The sequence below is a fragment of the Helicoverpa armigera genome, chromosome 15 (genome assembly GCF_030705265.1).
Source record: "Helicoverpa armigera isolate CAAS_96S chromosome 15, ASM3070526v1, whole genome shotgun sequence".
NCBI lineage: Eukaryota > Metazoa > Arthropoda > Insecta > Lepidoptera > Noctuidae > Helicoverpa > Helicoverpa armigera.
Window position 1 is genome coordinate 4,824,334 of NC_087134.1, and position 20,220 is coordinate 4,844,553.

The 20,220-nt window shown below is 34.8% G+C and overlaps 2 protein-coding genes and 1 long non-coding RNA gene across 3 annotated transcripts; 2 read left to right on the plus strand and 1 right to left on the minus strand.

Moving 5' to 3' along the window:
• Nucleotides 1–3,592: 3,592 nt before the first annotated feature.
• On the plus strand, nt 3,593–4,722 carry LOC135117814 (uncharacterized). The gene is made up of 2 exons (XR_010277184.1): nt 3,593–3,937; nt 4,200–4,722. It is a non-coding gene; the product is annotated as an uncharacterized LOC135117814 (long non-coding RNA).
• A 3,760-nt stretch (nt 4,723–8,482) lies between these two features.
• Nucleotides 8,483–9,552, minus strand: LOC110376390 (uncharacterized). The gene is made up of 2 exons (XM_021334855.3): nt 9,186–9,552; nt 8,483–8,987 (listed from the first exon to the last, which is right to left on the minus strand). The coding sequence occupies exons 1-2, from the start codon at nt 9,222–9,224 to the stop codon at nt 8,622–8,624; spliced, it is 405 nt and encodes a 134-aa protein (XP_021190530.3). The 5' UTR covers nt 9,225–9,552; the 3' UTR covers nt 8,483–8,621.
• A 7,121-nt stretch (nt 9,553–16,673) lies between these two features.
• On the plus strand, nt 16,674–19,497 carry LOC110376373 (allergen Tha p 1). The gene is made up of 3 exons (XM_021334835.3): nt 16,674–16,831; nt 18,337–18,526; nt 18,893–19,497. The coding sequence occupies exons 2-3, from the start codon at nt 18,343–18,345 to the stop codon at nt 19,078–19,080; spliced, it is 372 nt and encodes a 123-aa protein (XP_021190510.3). The 5' UTR covers nt 16,674–16,831; nt 18,337–18,342; the 3' UTR covers nt 19,081–19,497.
• The last annotated feature ends 723 nt before the right edge of the window (nt 19,498–20,220 follow it).

Sequence of the window (20,220 nt, forward strand, 5' to 3'; positions counted from 1 at the left end):
CAGTTGTTCCTGAGTCTGTGGTTTCAGTCGCTGGTGCTGCCGTGGTTTCCTCTCCATCTTCACGTTTCACTCTTTCTAATGATGCGGAGTGAATGGAGCCGACCAAGCACACGAGGAGGAAGACACTGAGAATCTGCAATGGAAAGAATAAATAAGCTTGTGGCACATTACAGCAGCACCGCAACAGCATGGCAGCAGCACGGCGCCGCCTCGAATTAAAGGTGTTGGTAAATTACCAGAAACCTGAGTATGATTGCTGCGGTATCCATGTGTGCGTCTAAAGATATCAAACGTCTTCCGAAGAAAAGAAGGTCTGTCCAAGAATCCATTTCAAGGGAAATGTGCCGAATGGGTACACTTCTCCACGGGAAGTATTTTAAGAATATTCGTTCATTATTATCAGGTCAATACACAATATTTGCACCAGTTTCACTATGCCTCTGAATTCCACAACCTTAGGCTCTGCATTATGCTTGGACCTATGCTATGTGTGACCAGCCATGTCCTTTGGTGTAAATAACTGGCTTCCGCCAGCAGTTTACCCGCGTCCCGTGGAAATCCTTATGAAATGTAGCCCATACCCTTCCTGGATAAATGGGCTATCTAACATTGATTTAAAATATCTCGGATATTCTGATGGCACGTTAAATTGTAGTTCCCGGCTGTCAGTGCACAGCTTCGGCAGTCGTTACGGGTAGTCAGAATCCAGTAAGTCTGACACCAGTCTAACCAAGGGGTATTGGGTTGCCTGGGGAACTGGGTTGAGGAGGTCAGGTAGGGCAGTCGCTGCTTGTTAAACACTGATACACGGCTGCATCCGGTTAGATGATGATGAAAATGATGACTTCTTCTATCTACAGACATAACGGTATTTGCACGAGCAGCAGGGTCAAAAACAAAATTAGCACAATAAAATTCAGTATTACTTCTTACCTTGAATGCCATTTTGATCGTCACTTGTAAACGCCTTGAGGAATGTTCAGTGCCACCGAATTTATACAACATCCATATCTGCTTTGTTGAACATAACCATAATTTTCATTCACTTTGGTGATCTAATTGACATGTTTGATAACGGAATTAATTTTAGTTTTCCATTGATAAGGTGTCAGTAACCTTGCATTTCCTGCGTGTTTGAATTGCATATGATACTTGAGTATTTTGCACAAAGTTACACGTAAATGCACTCTTCGGCGGGAAGCCTGACTGCGATTTGATTGACCGACAATTCTGTTGGCATGTCCGGAGTAGGTATTGTGAGATGAGCGTGTGAATATTTCATAATTTATATCCTTTTAAACAATCTGTAATTGACCAATGCGGGCATTTGTTGATAAAATAGTAGTATATAAAGTCGTAGTTTCATCTGTTACAGTCCCATAATTAGGTCAAGTGCTCATTCAGATTTGTGAAGTCAAGTATGGGATAGGTACTGAAGTTTATGGAAACCTTTTAAAATTGTAACTACTATTGTGTGTCTGTGAATAAAACGCGTAAATTATGATCCTATTAAATTGTTTCTTCACATCTTTGGCACAGATATTCAACATGGATTCATGGCAACAGATAATCCAGAGACAAGCTATCGAGAAATATCGCACGTACATCAATTGTCAGAGATAATTCTGATCAGAGTTCATAAGAACATTAGAAAACTTCATGGACGTGATTAATCAATTAACAAAAGAAGAATTTAAATGCTTCGTCATGATGGAGTCTCGTTACGGAGTTCATTACTCGAAGATAAGATGATGCAGCGAAAACCAATGACCTTGCTGACAGTGGTAATAGTTTTTTTGCGACTCTTTCTTCTTTGTGTGTTGATTTTGTTTGGTTTGCCTTTTTATACTTAAGTATAATACTCGTGATGTCTGTAGTTTTCTCCAAATTTTATTAAAAAGTTGAAGAGTTTGTTTGTTCCAACGCTTTAATACCAAAATTGGAAAACATATTTCAGTGTTAGATATGTATGTATTTAAAGAAGTAGGTTTATAGTTTATTTTGGTGTATGATAAAGTTCCCATCGGAAGCGAATGGTGCAACGTAGACGGCTAGTTTAATGTCATTTCAAATTTTTCTTAATTACTGAAGCTGAAGACATCTTTTAATTTTATATCTTACTTAGAGAATAGTTGCCAAACTAAAAAAATATAGTTCGATTGCTGATACCGACTTTTTTTATACGTAGACGAACTGATAGATGATATAATATGAACTTTAGATAATTCTGTATTTCTTTTACAGGCGCTTGTATTTCAACTTCTATGTCCAATAGAAGTCTCAAGTTTCACATTACAAAGAGAGACGTGGTACAATATTCATGACTCGATAAAGGGTTTTGGACACAATATGAAAACAGTCGCTGGAAATGTGGGATCTAGTATGAAATCATTTTTCAAAAATGGTTGGAGAGATTTCAGAACATGGCTTCCTAAGACAGATGATTTAAATAACTATGGCAGTAGCACACTGCAAACTTTTAGACGGCCGATAGATGGTTTGGCTCATAAATCAGTATTTAACCAGTATCGGAATGACTGAAAACTTTGACTGGAATCGAGATTTAATGTTTAAGAATTTACATCCATCGGGTCAACTGTCAGCCGACTGAGTTTAGTTTGCAGTACCTACTACTAAGAAAAGTCGAATTATTATTGTGAAGAATAAAAAGTTACCATACATAATTCTAATCAAAGTGCTGATAGGAAAATATATTCAAACAGCTATCTCAAGAAAACAACAAGACCCATTTCAAAATATTCGGAAAACCAATTTTAGAACACGGAAATAAATTAGAAAATTATACGTTTTTGATATTCGTCGTTAATATTGATATTTTTCAGGCAGGAATAAATCGCGTTTGTAAACTAGTAATTTACAATCCCAGGGTACGTACGCTGGATTGCCCCAGCAGATTGTATCTCAAGTACAAATCTATTAAAATGAGTCATCGGCTTCAAAACATCATTGCGAGGATAAACTAACAGGAAAATGAAAATAGAAAATATCCAGAGCGAATATTAGGTATAATAATAATTACGTTTTTCATATTTTTAAGATGATTAATTTATTTATAGAGATAAGTTACTTTTTTAGCTGTTTTCTAATGTAAATAAGTATTACGAATAAAAATGTTTGTTGATTCAAAATGTGTTGTTAATATGCATATATGCATATATGTTATGACTGATGACAATGCAAGAGTCTATTCATTTCGATTTCCCACAGTTTTATAGTAAATAGAAAAATTCAGTACTTTGTCAGTACATTGTGTGACTACGGTACTATTGTGATGTGATTCATTGAGATCGACTCGTCACCTCCGGAGTACGCCTATTACTCAATAAGGTTACCATCAGGGTGTCAAAACTGAGAAAATAGACGCCTTCATATAATACAATAATTGTACTGCCAAGAGAGTTTTGTTATAACTTTCGATTTTTATTATCAGTAACAATAGTTATGCTTAATTTAGTAATTTGATTATATTTCTAAATATTATTAATATATGGTTTAATTTTGTAACTCGAGCGTTGAGCAATAATTTCGATGAAGGTTATAAAATACCTATATCTGTAGGTGGTATAATTAAAACTAAATCATAATAATTTGCTGTAGATCATAACAAAGTAGAATTGTATTTAAAATTAAGCACTTTAAAACAAGGAATGCTGAACTGAGTCACAAAGGAAGGGTACCTGTCGGTCCCACGAGAATTTGTTGTGATATTGTAAACCGAGGCTAGAAACAATAATATTTACTTAATAGACCAATGTCCGTGGCTCTATTAATATTGTCAGATTACGCCAGAACGTGCCAAGTGAAGTAGGGGGATCAACAGGTTCCATACATTCAATACTCTGGTTCATTTCCGATATTGAAATATCATTGAAGTTACCTCGCCATGGACTTGCGATTAACGATTCTTCTATGCTTTGTAAGTATAACGTTTATCTACTTTTTGCTATTAAGTGACTGGAAACTAAATATTTAAGACTTACATAGATTCTATACATCCATTGTTTGGACTACGACTACGCAGTCAATCAAATTTCGGTCTGATCCCGGTCGGCACAATGTGCGCAGTACATTCATCACCATACTGATTTTCTAGTCCTATCAGCCGACTAAAAGTTTTCAGAGCAAAAGCAGTGTATTTGTATTGTGTTGTGCTCATTTATATTGTCTAATTGTTTTAGTTCATGCTAGCCATCGCGACGGCTTTCCCCATAGAAATGGGAGGAGGAAGGGCAAAACGTGATTTAGTGGAATACGCTAAGCAGGCGTGGACTGCAGTCATGAATACGATGAATGAGGTTGGGGAGAACATCGTGCAAATCTTCAAACCGACGGAACCCGGCACACTAAAGCCGGTGGTTTCTGAACTACCCAAGTACGGTGATGTGTAACCAGTTCCTTGCGATATTGATAGCTGCGTACAAATTGGAGTATTGGCATGATATTGGTACAATACTGCAGTACAAGTTAGTCCTACAATCTTGTCTGGTTCAGCGTAAGTTTAAGGTTTTTTTTTCCAAGTATACAGTGACTTTTAGTACAGGTAAAGGTACAATTTATTAAAGCTTGTGTCTTAATACAATATATCCGCCGAGAATAGTTGTACGTCTGTCTTTAATTTTATAATCGTGGTAAGGACATATAATTACAATTATGAAATCATACTGTTTATTATAATAGCTTATCAATAAAAATAGTTAACAACTTGTCATGTTTTGATTATAATTTTATCGTTTTCATGAGAATTTGTAATTAGAAGAAGGTTTGCAAAATTACGGCACATTTTCTGTAGCACGTAACTTATGCTCTCTAACTATTTAGTTATGAGGTCCCATATTTTTCGCTTTGCAGTTTGTCCTTAAAATAGTGGCGTATTGGCAAAAGGACATACTGTCAGGGCTCGTCGTATTGTTAAATACTTTAAACTGCTACATATTTCTTTGGGGAGTGCTTTACGAACGTGAAAATTTTCTCGTCTTCATCAACGTTTGTCGGAATTTCTCTACAACTTCCTACTGGTTTTGTTTGTTCTACTTTTTATTACATATTTACGACTTCAGGTTAAGCCAACCGTTGATTTAATCATATCGATAAGATTATAGTGCAATTAAAACAATCAACGCTCAACTGACTATTTTGTAGCTCATGTACCTACTTGTAGTTTGAGATTTTAAATATAATTTATTAAATTAATAACTATTTAATGAGCATTGTTCAAGGAATGTTAATAAAATAACTAATCAGTTGGAGTGCACTGTAAATAAGTGAGTTCAGGTGTTTCTTGTTGATGTTCAAGAATCTATAGAAGATACAATTTCGTTGGACGGTCAACTATTTTTGTCAGTAACAGAAGATCGGAATGGATTTCCGACTCATCATTTTGATGTGTTTTGTAAGTAAAGTTTTTTTATTTATCATGAACTCCCTGTGGAGCCTTTAGCAAAGGTTGCAGATGACCACTAAATCATTGTTTATTTAGTTTTTGCAATATTTTGGTCAGTTGCAGCCTCTTTGTGGTTCAACCACAGTGTTGTGGTTAATTTAAAAATTGATACTTAATGTCAGTGATAAAGACCGCAACCGAAAACTTTCAAATAAAAATGATTAATACATCCACGTAGAACCTCTGATGGACCAAATCCGCAATACATAGTGGAAGTAAATATATATTAATATTTAGATTTGTATACTCGTAAGTAGAATTATTTGTTGTTTGTTTACCAAGTCTTGTGGCTTAGTCGAGGCTATCCACAAGGGTCACAAGTAACCACACAGTGCGAATAGGCCTTCACACCGATGAAGTTCATTCTTCATTCAATGAGAATCTTCTAAATCCCTTTCAGTTGAAGATGGTTGTCGCACTAGAGGATAAAGATAGTGTTCGAAACAAGCGTGATGTCGTGGATGCGGCGAAGGTAGTATGGGATGACTTCGTGAAGACTTTGAACATAGTCGGTGATGCTGTCGTACTCGCTTTTCGCGACGACACCCCAGCAACTAAAAAAACAACCACCGTAAACGTTTTTTCAGATGTAGAATAAGATCTAATTTTAGAAGACGTAAAATCAAATGTTGCTTTCATATTCATTTAAGATATTGAATCTTTCGGTAAAATAAAAGTTATTAATTTCATTGAGATTCAAGCAGAAGACCATTAAGAGATAGTCGTAGAAAAAAATAATACCAGTGTCAAAAACAAGAAAGGAGAAGAACCATCAGAAGCAAAACTTAGAATATTTCCTTTTAAATGTTTTTTAGTTTACTCATTAACTATTCATTTATTTGCAATTCTAACACGTTGCCTTGGTATTTACTACTCGTAGTAATTATAGAAATTGTTTAACATAATTCAATAAAGTTATGAACTAGATAGAAGATGAACGCTGACGGATGTACGCATATGATTTATTCATTTATTTATTGCGCAGGTACAAGCAGGAGGTAAATAAAGCAATTTGCTAAGCAGTGTATTTGACGGTGGTATTATTTGTGATGTGATTCAGTGAGACCGTCACCTCCGGCGTACGCCTATTACTCAATTTAGGTTGCGATCAGGGTGTCCAAAACTTTGAAAACTGTTTTTTATTGCGTAGCCCTTATTTCTTTCATACATTTTGTTCTAGTGTTAGATACGTTGTATTTGTTGAATAAAGTGATTCATTTTCTCCTTCTTCCTGCCCTTTTCCCAAGGTCTCTCTGTCCGCTATCATACTTATTTCGTCTCCCTTATCATACTTCTGTCCTCGTGCAAGTAATATCATTCACCTTTTCCTTGGTCTTTGTCTGCCTCTCCATCTATCAACATTAATATTTACACACTTGTAGCGTGTGTTTTACACTTTCTCAACATATGCTATAACCTACTACGTCAAAGGGTCTTATCTTTTCTGTCACTAAACAAAATAATTAATCTTATTCAATATAGATATTAGACATAGATGCTTTAATACCTACTACCTGATTCGATATGCTCCCCATATAGATTATATTTTCAAAACACGATTCAATTTGTCAATAATCACAATTTGATCTGGTTAGATTCATCGATTTAATCATTGTGATAAGAACTACAATAAAAATGACTCGAAGTTAAATAGCAGATTGATTGTGTGATACAACGGCGTACAAGCTTCATGTACTACACTTCTTCACTACTTTTAAGCCATTAATCCGTCTATTAAATAGTTAGTGGGTTTCTTTAGTAGTAGAAAAGAAAATAATATATGAGTAGATATTGCAGACTGCTGATGTTGTCATCGCGGCCCTTGTTACGGTCGATTGTCCCCAGTAAATTTGTCTGCTCGCCTGATTACGCTGACACACGTGCGTGCAAAACTAAATTCAGACCTTCCTGTTGATCCTTTGTGACCAGTAGGAGTTAGTGCGTTGAGCGCTCAGCACATTGTTGTAACACAATAGTAGCCGGCCTACTAAACCATTGTCAAATATTGATACCCAACTGGGTCAAGCTTGAAGTGAAGTATTGTACTGAAGTTCGATAACGCTGCTATGGATTTGCGACTGACGATTTTCTTATGTTTGGTAAGTTGTACACTTTTGTTTCTTTTTGTCTTTGTTCTTCGAGTGTGAAACTGCAGTGAGTGTTTTTGGATTTGCAGTTCTTAGTCGTGATTGCTTCGGCTTTTCCTTCGGAGAATGCTGTGTTGCGGGAGAGGCGTGATGTGATGGACTCCATGAAGCACGCATGGGGAGAAGTCGTGAGGACACTGAGCGATGCGGGCGACGCTGTCGTCCACGTGTTTAAGCCAACAGAGAAGAGCGTTGTCAACAAGCTAACAGATGGAATCAAGAGCTTCGCCGACTAACCAGTTCCTTGCATTATCCTTTCAAGTGCTTACGTAAAAACGAGTATTGAAACGCTATTGGCAACTTGGCCTTATTAATATTACACTTACTTTATCGCCCGACTGTTCTTGCCTATGGTGTGTTCTTTTTAGATAGATAACTGTTTTAACATGATTTTATAATGAGTTAAAGTTTTGAAAAAATTAGGCCACCTTTCTTTTACTACGTTTTTTTCTAATTTATAGGAATTACATCGTAATGGTTAGTTAAGTTAAATAAAGTTAGGCAAATAAATTATTTTTAAGTTTTATTACATGGTGATAATGTATTCACCATTACATTGTGTCTTCATAATCGTACTCGATAATATAATTTTACAGGCAATTCGTCCCATATTTTCTTTTAGTAAGTAATACTACTCTTTACTTGTCTTAGTAAGTACATTTTATATTTACAATTATTTCAATGTTAATGTAGCCGTTTGCTTTGAACTGCCTTTTCAATGTAACGTACTGTTGTAATAGTGTGTGCTAGTACTGTTTCCATTTCATTGAAATCGACTTAGCCTCCCTACAGTAAAATTATATAAACAAACATACACACACGCCTTCGTTTTACATTAGTTAGCATTAGACCGGTTAGAAATAAATAAATCAAATCTGTTTTCAAGTTTTATTATAACAGTAAAAACATCTTATAATATTATATGTACCTATTGTGCATAATGCATTCTTATATCTAGAGTGGTGGTCGGTGCGGGCATCTAATAAGGAGATGTCACATAGTTGTGCAATGTGTTACACGTCACTGTGGCACGGCTGGTGTGAGTCCACCTCATAAATACCATCTTTGTAGTGTAAGTCGTCGGCGGAATCGTTCAGTATATTAATCAATTTATCGGTACTATGGGTGACGTGGACGGGACTCTCCGGGTAGTCCGGCCTCTTGTCGTAAGTCTCTGTTTTCTGCTTATGTCGTGACGGCAGCACAAACACACCAACAGCCAGATCTTTCTTAACATCTTTCTTAGGTTCCTCGTCTTCTTCCATTTGAAGAACGTAGTTCTTGTGTTGTATATCAGCAATATTGTGGTGGAATACCTCAGATTTATGTCGCTCTCGAACAAACATGCAGTAAGCTATCCATATGATAACCAGCGCAGCCTGCAAAGACATAAACATGTTATGTACCCACCTATGATCATAAATTCTTAATAGAATTACGTCAAATGGCCGCCATCTTGGATTTTTTATGATTATCGATGTGCATACCAGTATCGACGACATAATAATACTATCAACAGAGACAGAAAATATTCTATGCTTTTTAATTGGTAGATGAAAATATTTTGTTTAACTTACCAAAACCAGAGCGACGATAAAGCCGACGTAGATCGCCATTTAAAAAAATATGTTGTGTTCTGCGTTGTCGATAGTGAGACGAGTGTTTCAAACGAGGTTAGATTGGCACAGTCGCGGCGAGCGGTCCCGTCGTCGCACTCAATTAATGTCAGTTGGAGCTTGTGGCTCTTTTAGACTGTGATGTCACTAGTCTTTATTGGTACCTCACGATATTAACAATTGAACACAGTATTTCATATAAAACACACGACTTCGCTAAAGAAAGGACGAGGGAAAACAACGATCAAGACCAATGTCGTGAGTCGATACGGATTTACCTGAGCAACGTTTTCCTGTAACTGATGACGTTTAAGGCTTACGCAAAATTATACAAATGATTCGTAATTGTTGAACTACGCCTTACATATTTTAAATTTATTTTTAATAACATCATTTGGACCAATGAGCTTTAGAAGATATCTAGTCGCTAGAGGTCACATAGTGTAAAAATAGTAACCAGTGTAATACAATGAGTACGCCAAATGGAGATCAAGTGATATTGAGATGACCTGTCGTCTTAGGGGCACCTGTTTATTAACCTGATTGTATTTAAATTGATTTGGTGCATATTCTAAAGCTACTAAAGTGTACGTAAGTATATATTAAACTGTAGGAGCTGAAATATAAAACCCTTTAGAGATAGGGATATGTGAACTAGGTCACGTCGTTTCTTCGCCGCTATGACCGAAAGCCGACGGGTGCAGGATTTGTCATCTATTGGTCACGCTTGGAGAGTATCGAGAGCGTTCCTTGCACCGGTCTCACAAGGGTCATTACCCGGGGAACTGGTGACACATTGCCACGACAGAAACAAAAAGGTTTTTACCCGAGACAAAGGTTTTTAAAGAGTTTAACTACGCAATATTTTTCAGCTATTATAACAATATACATATGTGCATTTATATTTTTCATAAATATTCATTACCTGCATGTCGCTACGAGGCTAGATCATCTAGTTAAGTAAGTAAGTATATAGTATGTAGGTGTAGACCTAAGGACAAAAACTCATCAAGTAATGCTATCACCGATACTTTAGTGCTAGTGTAAAGAAACTATGGATTACTTGTGTGCACGACGATATCAATATGACTGTAAGGAGTATTACTTAGGTGTTGACGTAAGATAGCAGGGTATGGAAATAGAAGACATGCTGAGCATACCTGAAATAATTTGGATAAGGGCAGGAGGAATAACGATAAATAAATGATATGCTATGTAGTACCTACCAATATCTCTGCCTACTATTGGAAGCAGATATGAAATATAATCTGTCTGAGCAATATGTTGTATCGAATAGTAGAATGTAAATGTGCGTAGGCGTGTCTTCTAAGTTTACTCAGCAGCTACTTGTGAACATTGCTATATTAAATTCATGCGGGTCGCAATTGTAAATACTACTTCTACTTAATTACAATTAGTAGAATATGTAGGAATTGTATGTTTAGTTAATGAGTTTTCGCACGCAATGGGCGTAAAAACTAAACTCTTTGATTGTTCTTCTTTTTATCTGTAATTCTTTAAAAGGTAGATAGACTTGTAGTTTCTAGCATTTTATTCTTAAAGGCAGTCATCATCTGCTTAGACTTTTTCCAATTATGTATGTTGGGGTCGGCATCCAGTCTAACCAGATGCAGCTGACTACCAATTTTACAAGGAGCGAGTCTGTCTGACCTCCTCAACTCAGTTACCCGGTTGTTAAAGGACTTGAATTTAAATTATTCATACTGTATTTTTATACCTATATAGTTGATGGTAACAGATGCTAACCAGATGGGCAGGGTTCGCGAGATACGTCGGTTGACACGAACTTGACCCACATTGCCCAATCAAAGAGGTCGGCCGGATCTGTCACAATGCTTCTTATTATGTACCGAAATGTAAACACAGCTGTAACGGATGATAATAGGTAGATATATTGAATTCAAAACAAAATAAGGAATGAAAAAATAACTTTATTTTACAAATTAATTGTGTGCGTTATACATATTTGGGTTTACTTATAAAAGAATTTGAAACTATTTACTATTTCCTAGTACTATTCTGTAGGCTGGTTCCGAGGTTGCACTGAAAAAAAAAATAATTTATAATGCATTACAGATGAGGTGCAATTTACTTTGGAAATACAAAAAGAACTCTTACAGTCTTACTTATAAACGTGAATTAAATAATAAGTTATACTTAAGGGGTGTTTAAGAAAAAATCTTACTTATAAACGTGGCTGAAATAAATCATTTTCTTAGCAATGTCTTAAATGAGCTGTCAAATTAAGTAGCCTCACACCCTTGTTTAACCCGCTAATTAGCAAAATGGCTGGATTCTTACCAGCTGATTTTTTATTTCCGGTTTATTGACAGTTCAACCTTTTAATTTTATATTTTACGGATGCCATTGTTGCCATTACACAAAGTTTTCATGACAAATATTTTTTTTAGCTATCAACATTCCGGTAGTGTTGAGAAATTAGTATGTTTTTATGTCATTATCTGTTCATTACTTAAGACATGCTTAAGCAACGTTTATAGGTCAAAATAATTTAATCACTACTTAAGGCTTTGAGTAGTAATTAGTTAAAACAATGATTAGAAGATGATTAGTTGGTTTTTATAAGTAAGGCTGTTACAGTCTTACTTATAAACGTGAATTAAATAATAAGTTATACTTAAGGGGTGTTTAAGAAAAAATCTTACTTATAAACGTGGCTGAAATAAATCATTTTCTTAGCAATGTCTTAAATGAGCTGTCAAATTAAGTAGCCTCACACCCTTGTTTAACCCGCTAATTAGCAAAATGGCTGGATTCTTACCAGCTGATTTTTTATTTCCGGTTTATTGACAGTTCAACCTTTTAATTTTATATTTTACGGATGCCATTGTTGCCATTACACAAAGTTTTCATGACAAATATTTTTTTTAGCTATCAACATTCCGGTAGTGTTGAGAAATTAGTATGTTTTTATGTCATTATCTGTTCATTACTTAAGACATGCTTAAGCAACGTTTATAGGTCAAAATAATTTAATCACTACTTAAGGCTTTGAGTAGTAATTAGTTAAAACAATGATTAGAAGATGATTAGTTGGTTTTTATAAGTAAGGCTGTTATTTTTTAACAGTTAGAACACGCTCTACGTCAAATGCTATTTTTTTGGATGAGGTAAGTACTTACCATTGTCAACACCGTCAACAACGTTCACTGAAAAAAATAAAAAGCACACATTAATTACTATACAAGCAAGCACATTAACTTGACAAAATTGAAGGCTTCGCACAATATTTTAGGGATGAATACGGATGTTTTACGTAGAGCCTTTATGATGTTTACAACCAAATGGTTTAACAATAAGGTTACTTTCCCTTACATGGGTACCAACCAAGTTAATATCTTAGTTACTGATGACCTAGTAGCGGAGGAAAATAGCCTTCAGGAAAACATGAACATTTTAAACGAATTAAATTGCTTTACCGAAGTGAACCATTATGTATACCTACACATTTATATTGCTTCAAGCTATATATTATAGACGTTGTATCTAGTAAACCTGTTACCACTTATGTACTAAATGTACCTAATATGTCTGCAGTTTCCAAAAATGGGAAAAGGGTGTGTACATTATGTACAAAAGTAAGACGACTCACCTTGTTGGTCACCATCCACAACGTTTACTGGAAACAAAAGAAATAGAGAATAAGTATTTTTTTTTAATAAAAAACTGCAAGAAAAAACAAATACACTGAAAATTCTTTATTTGTTATCAGTTGTTCTTTACGGAAGCTGTTGTCTTTTATTGTAATTGGGAATTACTCTATTACTTTAATACGAGAGTATACCTACCATAGCTTGCCAATTCGTTATTTTACTACTAGGACTACTGAAATAGTTAACAATGAATGATGAATGAATAGATGTTTTTTTTATGGCTCGTGTTCATTTATACACATAACATAAAAACAGTATATTTACCTTGTTGGTCGCCATCGATGACATTGACTGCAAATGTAATAAAACAAAATAAATTATATGTATATTCTTAAGCATGACACTGTCCAACTATCATAAAGTTAAAAAACAAAAAAGAAAAACAATTGATCAAAATATTTCTAGAAGAGCCACTTTTGAAATAAAATGTTTTTTTTTTAATTTGTACTTACCACCTGATCCGTTATCCTGGGGAGCTGAAACAAAATATACATACTTTTAATTTGGCAAATAATAGGTATTTTTCTTTGACAAAATTATATCATACCTAGATTCTCTAATTTTTACATGTACATTTTGGAGATTCAAACTGTATAGTATACATATAAAAATATGCGTCACAATCACACGATATAGGCATGCATTGCAGCAAATATAGCTCTTTCAAGTCTGCCCATAAGAACCGGTCCTACATTTGTTAACATTAGATACTACGTATTCAATGGAAAACATCGAGAATGGAAAGTTAAAGACACACAATTTCCATAAACGACGAAGTTTTAAATAGAAATATCAATAAAGGTTTAAACCGGTTTCAATGCTTAACTACGTAAACATACGTTGTACAAAACCGCTGATGTGTCATGGCCGATCCGAAGTTAGTCTATTGGGATATGATATTTGATTTCGATCAGTTAAAGGAATAATGTCAAACAGTTCAAGATTAACTTTGCTAATTTCTGAATCTTTGAGATCAGAATTGGTAGCTAACAGTAATTAAAATGAAACTCCCTGTATATGTACTAGGTACATTTCCAACCATAAAGTAAATAACCACTAGAGAGCGCACTCGCCAATTTCTTCTAAGAACACGACTCACCGCTGCGGGCGGGGGGACGCGACATAATCCGCGGCTACTATTGGTCAGTTCAAGGTCGCTACTAAAGGATCGTACTGATCGTAGCCTTATAGTACGCGCAAAATCACTAACTTTTGGCGAGCGTCGGGGCACTGTATGCGCAGTCAAGTGGTTTTATAGTCTTTGTTTCCAACAGTAGTAGGCGCGTAGCTACGAAATCAAATACATAATTTTAGTTTTATATAAGGATGTTTATGGCTAGATTAGTATGTTTTCTGCTTGATTATACCTGATTTATCACAAAAAAAATTGGGGGTAAATCTCTTGGTGAGATTTTAATCTAGTGGGTTAGGTACTCAATAGACCAGTGTACAGAAATAAAGTCGCATCAGCCTAGATTTATATTATATCTCTAAATCTGTTTTGTATCCGTGTGCACGAATTTTATAATTTCCAGTCACGTAGGTATTGGTTTATAGGAGTTTTTTGTAAATGTTTACTGCGTTTAACGTCCGTCAGAATCAAGTAAATACGAGTAGGATGATTTTCTTTATTTTTGTAAGGAGGAGGATTTTTTTTTAGGACTTAATATCTATAAAAAGCATTTTTGTTTTGTTTGTTTATCAAACATAGATAGGTACCGTATAAGTTTGAAGTGAGTAAAGAAAACTTCTTACCTTGGATGGTAATGGTTACCAAAGCTGCCAACAGCAGAAGGATCTGAAATTAATAAACGAATGTTATTTTTACAGAAAAAACATATTCTTAATCATGAGTAGGTAGATTTATTTCCTTTTAATATAGGAGTTACTTATTTATGGGATTTTTACGGAAAACTTCTTGAGTTATCTGTTTTTTGCGTGTCATTTACATACACACATTTAAAATGATTATTTTTAATTCAAAATTAAGTAGGTACGTATAATCAAAAAAGACAGTTTTTAGAACACCATTTTCACAAAAATAGTACGCACCGTGAATTTGCTCATGATGATTTTTTTTTCTCTTGACACTTCAATTAGCAAGACAAAACTGCCTTCCTAATTATATTAAAGATCTTTTTATATGCGTACACAACAAATATTGATAAATAAATAGAGCACAAGGTGATAACCCCTACGAACCAAAAATAATCATGACTTTTTAAACGGAATTGGAGACAAAAGATTTTTTGTTTTACCGAGAAGTGGACATTGATAAGAATTGGTAGACTGATAAATATACTTTGTATTTTTGTTGTTATTAATCTTGACCATGAACCCAACGATTTGATGGAGGAATGAATATAAAAACCATAATGTAATCATAAATACCCAAACTGACCCTCGCAATAAGATAGGGTCGATTGTATATTCTACAGGTAAAGACTAAAAGTGAGTTTTTTTTTTCTTATTTAATAATTAGGCATAGGTATTTACCAACTAAGTATTTATTTTTGACTTGTAAAATGGCACCAATATTTAAATCGTGAAAATGTCCAGAGGATCGTGGTGACCGTACCTAGAAAAGCAGCTTCTTTCTCCAGTACGAGTGAGCGACTTTGATTCACGCCAAGCATGTATCTACATGCATGTATGTACCTATGTACCATTTTTGAGTTTTAAGTGAATGAAGGAAAATATTGGGAGGAAACCTAGACCCCAAACTCATTTGGCCAAGCTTTGTTAATGTTAAACACATTGTATTTTTGTTAATGTAGCATTTACCAAGAATTTATTGCGTATAGGTAGGCACGGTCGAACAATCAGTCGCGGTCAATCTGGGGTCAAATATATCACAGCTTTGTTTTATGATCGCTTTGAATAACAGCATTCAAAATATCAAATGTTTAATAGGAAAAAATAACAATCAAAACTGTATTAATAAAGAAAATCAAAAATATCTGTTTCCCACGTTTTCAATACAACACCGTACTGGAGAAAACTAAGGATTCAAGAGACCTATACCTATACCTAACTGTTTGTCTATGACCCCACCTATCTATCTATATAAAATACGTATTTTTAAAAAGTATATCAAAGCGGTCATTGACATAAACCTACTGCTCTTCATTTTGCCGATCAAATACTTTTTCTGGAAACATTTGTGTACCAGGACCGTGGAAACTCTTTCGAACCATCCTGTGGCATTTTTTAACAATTAAACAATGACATTGACTATCCATCATATCGGGTCGGTACTGGGTGTGCCGGACTCCCACTGACTAAAAATGACCTAGGCATGTGATGAGGAGGAAAGCAAAATCATGGTGAGAAGAAGGTTTTGAGAATGAACGTGAACGGATATTGTGGAAGAGAACGACCAAAGAAACGATAGGCGGATTGTGTGAAAGTGTAATGTTGTGAGATGACGGGAGATAGAAGAGTATGGAAAGAGAGCACTTGCTATACCGACCCCAAATAAATTGGGATTAGGGCAGGAGGATGATGATGTTGCCATCATTACCTTTTGCAGGTTTTACGAATTATGTAATAATCGTCATGAAAACCCTTGCCTAAGTAAGATGGTCTATAACATAAGTTATATGTATCTGTATTAAATCGAATGTGATTGATACTCATAACAAGGATGTAAAAATTGTTGGATTACAAAATTATCACGTTTGCTCGAATGATGCATAATGACAAATGTTCTAAAATGGAAGTTTACACGTTCAATTGTCGCGGCGTTGACATTCCAACTCGTCAGCGGTTTTGGTTAATAGGTATCAATGCTGACTGGTTTCTTATCATAATTCGTAAGATGTTCAGTTAAAATCCTAGTGATATATAAAGAGGTACTGTGACACTTATATCATAGTTGTTGTCAGGACACGGAAGTTTCACGTTTTATAGGTGAGTAATTTTTGGTATCCCACCCAAAACAAAAATGTGAAAGACTGCCAAGTTCGATAATATGGGAATACTTCGCCTATAAAAGAAGTGAGATCTGAATAAGTACCAAGTTCCATACACATACCTCAGTTAAAAATTGTTACTTTTTAATGATGTTACTTGGCAAGTTTTCATACACCTTGTTATAAACCTACTAAACGCAATGAATCAAGTATTTAATTTTCTATTAAAACTTGCCAAGTAACATCATTAAAAAGTAACTATTATTAACTGAGGTATGTGTATGGAACTTGGTACTTATTCAGATCTCACTTCTTTTATAGGCGAAGTATTCCCATATTATCGAACTTGGCAGTCTTTCACATTTTTGTTTTGGGTGGGATTTCATTTATTTTTGTAAGGTTGTTTATTTTATTTTTTTCTTATGATGAAGTTAGTTAAAAAGAAATGTCTCATTTATACTATCTTTTAGATTTTTTAATATGGACTATGTTTCTTACAAAGAAATGAACTAGATTAACTAAATGGACTAGATTTACCAACTGACTGACATGACATGTTATCATATATTATGTTCGGGGATCAAAGTTACACATACGTTATTTTCGAAAGTGATTCACACTTGGCTGTTTTCAGATTTTTACTTTACTTTGACTCAATACAAACCTTTGTACCATTCGAAGATATATTATATAAATATAGATAAATTTAGTTCGTTTTATTTCCTTAGGGGTATAAATTTACACCGGGTAAAAAACACCTTCATTATTTTAAAACCGACTCACACTTGGCCATTTTCAGATTTTTCCCTTTACCTTGACATAAAGACCTACCTCCATGCCAAATTTCAAGTCAATACGACCATTGGAAGTGGTCTAGGTTTTTGATGAGTGAGTCAGTGAATCAGTCAGTCAGTGAGTGTATAGTAAAAATAGCGATTTTCTGACGTCAATATCTCAAGACCTACAATAGGTATATTAATGAAATTTTGTATTTTAGATAAGTGAGGGGGTCTCAACAGATACTAGAAATTTGATATGCGTAAATAAAATAGATTTTGAGTTACAGGGGGGTCGAATTTGGCCCGAAATGGTTCGTGTAATATAACCCACGGCCGGTGTGTCGCTTTTTTTGCTCGAACTTGGCTGACACACTGCCGTGTGTCTAGATTACTTTTTGTAGGAATTGTTGTTTTGGGTTTTCGTGTTTATGGTTTTTTTATACTATTTTTATACTATATCTAGTGATTTAAGTACCCAATAGAATTTAATTTCATTAGTTGCTTTACATGTTTCCTAGTGTGTAAATATTCAAACTTTTCAAAGGGTTGATGTATAGAGATAGTTACCGCTATTATGCCATTGAAAGACTCATTTTTATAAGCTTGACATTTGATGGTTGAAATGCTCAAAATAAGAGATATTTTGAGCATTTTAACCATCAAATGTTACACTGACTTAAAGAATACTTTCTACTTACTTATTATCTATTTAATATTTTTCCAGCTCATCATGAAGTCCCTTCTATTCCTGTGTTTATTAATCGCCGCTGTGTGGGCGCGCCCAGAAACATATGACACTCGATATGATGACTTTGATGCGGAGACCCTGGTGGAGAATGTTCGGCTACTGAAGGCATATGGCCATTGCTTCCTCGGCACCGGACCTTGCACTCCTGAGGGAAGTGACTTCAAGAGTGAGTACAGTTTGTTTCCTTAGTAGATGTGTTTCTTTCTTCTCTTGAGTTTTAATCGTATCTAGTAAAAAGACAAGAATAATATGTGATCAGATTTTCTTCGGAGCTATGTGTGTCTGTATTTAATCTATTTTTTTAAGTAATTTGTTTGTGAACTCAGTGCTATGAAATCAATCGCAAAAATAAAAAAGATCCTGACGAATTGACAACCTTCTCCTTTTTGGAAAGTCGATTGAAAATGTATGCCTGTCGGAGACGAAATAATATATACATAACTATATTTTTTATACAAAATACAAAATAAAATAAAGTAGTTCATCAAATGACAGCGTATAACAAAAACTGATGATACAATTCTCTTCACAGAAACCATCCCCGACGCTCTAAGAACCGGCTGCGGCAAATGCACAGCCAAGCAGCGCCATCTAATTCGCGTCGTGGTCCAAGGCTTCCGATCCAAGACTCCAGACCTATGGCAACAGCTCGTCAAGAAGGAAGACCCTAATGGCCAATACAAGGAAATTTTCACTAGGTTCCTGAACGGATCCGACTAAATAATACCAAAGAGATGTAATGCCAAGGAGGTTCTTCTCCCGTACACTGCAAACTTTTAGTCGGCCGACGTTTTAACGATCAGGTATCGGACTACTTAAAAGTTTGATTGCATTTACATGCCAGCCATCGGATCAACTATAGGCCGACAATTTAGCAGTGTGCGGGGGCTCGTTACGAAAATGCATCTTGTGCATTTATGCAGTGCCAAGTGCTAATTTTGACATGTCTGTGCGAAAATTGTATTATCTCATTTTCGTATAGATAAACATTTTGGCTTACCTTGGCTTGATTGACATCGTCTGGGCAAATAAAACGTAGGTCCGTGTTTACGTTACTATTTTGTTAAACATCACATTAATTAATTATAAGCTTTTGTACTAACTTAATTTGTAAAGACAATTACTTAATCCTATTGTTATTATATCTTATTTATTTATTTAATAAAAGCAAAGAAAATATTTAAATTGACTAAGTTTTTATTTCTTTCTTTTTAATGTCAATCTTATATGGCATCTATAATTATTTTAACGAAAAGCGGCCAGTGTTTCGCTGATCTGTGACAGCATGAAGGTTTTATATAGGCGCAATAATGAAAATTGCTGTGAGAGTTATATGAGGCGTGTTCTGCATAACACAAACCTTAGTGATTTCTCAGTCGTTTGATTTTGCTTTGCGACTGTAGCAGGTAAGATTCACGTTTCTAAAATGCTAAGCTCATAAACCAAAGATCAAGATTTCTACTGTGAGCGATTGTCAACGGTATATTAGCAACTGAGAATGACGGTTCCATACAACACATTGCTATGAATGAATAAAAAGTGATCGTATAAAAATGAATTAAACAAAATTAGTTTCTCCGATAAGAAGCGTAAACTCTATAAATAATATCAATAATGAGATTTTGATATAGGTACGTCAATTCAATGTAATGTGATCTTGACGATGTAGTTTTTGTTCATTTTCTTTTTGTAGGTTCGTGATTACGTTATCTAATTGGTAATTTAGATAGTTACTGAATGGTACAAACCTATATTCTAAACAAGTACCTACTAATTATGCCAAATGTTAGTGTTACTATTGGTATCAATACATTTAGAATATTAAAATCTTCGATAAAATATGCATTCAGAAACTTATTA

Excerpts from the sequence above, each read along its gene's own strand:
- LOC110376390 (XM_021334855.3), bottom strand. The coding sequence starts at position 9,224 with ATGGCGATCTACGTCGGCTTTATCGTCGCTCTGGTTTTG. Across the intron at positions 8,988-9,185 it reads TTATCGTCGCTCTGGTTTTG|GCTGCGCTGGTTATCATATG; the intron begins GTAAGTTAAACA and ends ATGTCTTTGCAG.
- LOC110376373 (XM_021334835.3), top strand. The coding sequence starts at position 18,343 with ATGAAGTCCCTTCTATTCCTGTGTTTATTAATCGCCGCTGTGTGGGCG. Across the intron at positions 18,527-18,892 it reads TGAGGGAAGTGACTTCAAGA|AAACCATCCCCGACGCTCTA; the intron begins GTGAGTACAGTT and ends TTCTCTTCACAG.